Source organism: Lathyrus oleraceus, chromosome 1, assembly GCF_024323335.1.
Source record: "Lathyrus oleraceus cultivar Zhongwan6 chromosome 1, CAAS_Psat_ZW6_1.0, whole genome shotgun sequence".
NCBI lineage: Eukaryota > Viridiplantae > Streptophyta > Magnoliopsida > Fabales > Fabaceae > Lathyrus > Lathyrus oleraceus.
This window is the reverse complement of record NC_066579.1, coordinates 315618191-315622441: the sequence shown is the minus strand read 5'-3', so window position 1 is coordinate 315622441 and position 4251 is coordinate 315618191. Positions and strand designations below refer to the sequence as shown.

General features: G+C 37.3%; 1 protein-coding gene across 1 annotated transcript; it reads right to left on the bottom strand.

Annotated features, from left to right (window-relative positions):
- Window positions 1–445: 445 nt before the first annotated feature.
- Window positions 446–979, bottom strand: LOC127104733 (uncharacterized). The gene has a single exon (XM_051041901.1). It carries the CDS (start codon window positions 977–979, stop codon window positions 446–448), a length of 534 nt encoding a protein of 177 aa, XP_050897858.1.
- Window positions 980–4251: the final 3272 nt, after the last annotated feature.

The window sequence follows — 4251 nt, the reverse complement described above, 5'->3', positions numbered from 1 at the left end:
CCTGAAGTGACAATGTGACTATCATTCTTATTCGTCCCAGCTTATGCTTCCGCAACCCTCTCTTCTTAGGAAATTGCCAGATCATCTCGAGCAGCTGGTCCATCTTTTCCACAACATCACTGAATACTCGTAATGACCATACCTCGTCCTAAAAGCAGTTTTTGGAATATCTCCTAGTTTCACACGAATCTAATGATACCCTGAATGCATATCAATCTTTCTAAATACACAAGCACCAACCAAATGATTCATCAAATCATCAATCCTTGGAAGTGGATACTTATTCTTGATAGTCACCTTATTCATCTATCGATAGTTAACACACAACCTCATGCTACCATCTTTCTTTTTCACTAGCAACTTTGGCGCACCCCACGGAGAAACACTTGGCCGAATAAACGTTTTCTCAAGAAACTATTCTAATTTCTTTTTAGCCCACTCAACTCTAAATCATACATCCTATAAGGATCATCAACACAGGACTAGTACCAAGTAGTAATTCTATAGAAAACTCCACCTCATGCTCCGACAAAAAATCACTGATATCGTTTAGAAACACTTCCGGAAACTCGCACACCACTGTTAACTCACCAATCATAGCTTCATTTTGAGCCTTCATAAAATCTAATATCATAAACACTTTAAGAACCCAATCCACTTGCTTAGGAGACACAAATAACTCATCACTTGCATCAAACTCTGGAAATGACACAGTCTTGTCGTACCAATTGATATGAACTAAGTTGAACTCTAACCAGTTCATTTCAAGGATAACATCGAGGTTTCTTAAAGGTAGACATACTAAATCCATCCCAAAATTCCTACTATAACTAGTGAGTGGACAATTCAAAAAAACCCACAAAGTGGTTACCGAATCCAAAGTTGGGGTATCAACAATCATACTCCCAACCATATAAGACAATTTCAAACCCAACCTCTCAGCACACTCAAGAGAAAAAAAAGAGTGTGTCGTACCCATGTCAATAATAGTAATCATATAAATACCATTAATAAAATACGTACCTAGAATTAACCTATATGAGCTAGTAGTGTATGACCTAGTCAAAGCAAAAACCTTCCCTTCAGACTGAACCTTCTTTGGCTTCTGACAATTAGTACTGATGTGACCCTACTAGCCACAATTATAACAAGTCGGCCTAGCACTCTTGCAACATGCAACACGGTAACTTGTCTTCCCATATTTGAAGCACCTCAAAAAATTATTCATGCACTCATTAGCACGGTGCCAAACTCTCCGCACTTGAAACACTTGACAGAAGTGAGAGTCTCCCTCTCACTTGGATTTCTCTCATCTGGATTCATCTACCTCCCTCTATCTGCTAAAGCATTATATGGTTTCCCATGATACCTATTCTTCCCATTCTTCTCACTTATTCTCTTATAGTGAGAAAAATGAGCCATGTTGTCCTCATCATAAATCCTACACTTGTTCACCAACATAGGAAATCGTCAGATCTCTTGATAACCAATACCTTGTTTGATATCAGGACGCAGTATGCTCTCAAACTTGATGCACTTTGACCCCTCAGTAGCAGTACCATTTTAGTGTGGGAAAAACTTCACAAGTTCTTCGAACTTGGCAGCATACTCAGCAACAGTCATATTCCCATGCTTTAGCTCGAGGAACTCTATCTCCTTTTTGTTGCACACATCCTCAAGAAAGTACTTCTCCCAGAAATGAACTCTGAACACAACCCATGTAATCTTAGTACCCACAACTTCTAGTCTCTCGTGTGCATTCTCCCACCAGTCTTCGATATCTTCAGACAATATTTGAGTACGAAACTGTATGTTCTGAACTTCCTTGCAAGCCATCACTTGGAAAATTTTCTCAATTTCCTTGAGCCATGCCTGCCCATCCTCCAGAGCATATATGCCCTTGAAAGTCGGCGACTTATTTCTCTGGAATTTGTCTAGTCCATGAAACTCATCATTATCACCATGGTGATTCTACTGACCTTGCAGCGCCTGAGCCACTGACTCCAAAGCATTAAGAACTACACGGACCTTTATTCTAGCCATTATTATGCACAACATCAAACATACATTAGAAGAAACAATGCATCAACAGTGTACACACGCATGTTGCATACGAGGGAATAAATAACATGTCAAAAACCTGGCGGATGAACTGACCTGCTCTAATACCACTGTGTGACACCTTAAACCCTGAAACACAAAAAATACAATAAATACACACTTATGGTGTCAATCAACACAAAATTAACTTGCTCCGTAACATGGGTTATATAAAACGTTTAATAATTTAAACACCTACCATCACATGCTCGCCCTTATATAGGCTCATCACAGCGGAAAATACATCAATTAAGGTAACTCAAGAAAGATTAATTCTCATAATGTAACATGTTTATAGCAAAATTTCTTCAACATTAACAACATCGCAAATAATAACAATTAGTAAAACAACCGTTCACCCTCCTAGTATTATAGATCAGAGTAACAAAATCTAAATATCGCATAAAAACGAGAAAGGAAGAACAACAACCTCAACCCCATCCTTCAGCTTCTGATAAACTACTTATTTACCTACTTGTTTGTACCCCGAGAAGGAGAAAAGAACCAGACAAACAACAAAGGGGTGAGAATACACTCATAATATATAATGGTGTAAAAGTATGCAAGGGTAGCCTAAACAAACATCAACAATTAACAAACACAAGTCATTCACATACATCACCAAAGTATTCACATTCACTAACATCAACCAAATCATTCAATAGATATGCAAATAATGGATGCAAATGTACTCAACACCACGACTCAAAAATGAATGTGGTACCATTATATTCAACACATGTCTATCTCACTTCTGAATCCCCACCATAGGACCAAAGCACACTGTAAGACCCCAATTTTGACCCTAAGATCCCTCATGTTATCTCATCATATGCATTGGCTTTGGGATCACACCTTGGTATCCTCCTTACCCCTAATTCATTGGGTTTGAATTGGGAGAGATCACCAAGCACCTTTGATTGTATCATACTTTTTTTTCTTCGTTTACTAACCAAAATACCAAAAATATGTATATGTATAGCTTTGTTCCTTTTGTAGGTAGTGTGCGCATCCACCAATGCCTCATCAAGCTCATATCTAGGATTTAGGACCCTAAATACAAGGAGATTAATCAAAAGGTGGTTCACATTGGTTCTATACATCATATGTGTATCTTCATGTTCTTCATTTATCATTTTGATCAAGAATTCAACAAAAGATTGAAGCTTGTTTGCCTTAGAAACCCTAATTCATTTGTGTATCTTGTGTAACTTCCTCAACCAATTTCTTTAATATTTGATAAAATATTTCAAGGGATACTTCATATTACATCACCTTCTACACATATGATCCTCCATGAGTCCAAAAGATCAAGATAACTTTAAGTTTGCAAGTTAGTTCATGGTAGTTGACCAGAGGAAGTCAACTGGTCAAAACTGGGGTTCCCTAGACCCTATCTCCTACAATATTTGTCACATGAAAATTATTCCAAGAGAAACGTTAATCCTCACTACATTCCAAACACCTTTAATGTTGAGGTAAAGAGCTATTTTTTCTTGGAAAGTCATTTTGTATGGTGAAAGATTATAGGTCATTTTGTTTGTTCCCTAGTTAGGAGGTCAACTTCCAAGGACCACAACTTGCTCCATTTTTATGATATGAAGGCCATCCAAGTTTCATGATCAATTTAAATATGTAATCTCCAACTTTTATTCTTTTATAAATTTCAAAATCTATTTTAAAAGGCATGTTCCAAGAGGAAACATTATAGATCATTTTGGGCCATTACCATTGAACAAGGGATTTTCCTCAACTTCTAAAATGCATAACTCCTTCATGACAAATCCAAATGAGGTCAAATTTATGACATAATTGAATATGTTTGAAATATATACAACTTTGATGAAGGAAAGTTTTCCATTTGAAGTCCATAGCAAAAGTTATTCAAGGTGGAAGAAGTGAACATTTGACTTGGGACTTAGAAAAATTTCAATTATGTTTCATTTCAGGTTGGATAGCACATAATATTGGATCATTTGACATCATTTGATGGGCCTATCACATGCCCATGCATACATGAAAGTGAGATTACTATTTTTGGCATTTTGATGGAAGTGTGTATAATGCCAGTGCATAGTGTCGCATTACGCGAAAAACCGGCGGGAAAAGACACAGAGCCGCCACCGTGCGTTATTTATCCCAAAGGAGGGA

Coding starts and splice junctions, on each gene's coding strand:
- LOC127104733 (XM_051041901.1), bottom strand. CDS start 979: ATGGGTACGACACACTCTTTTTTTTCTCTTGAGTGTGCTGAGAGGTTG.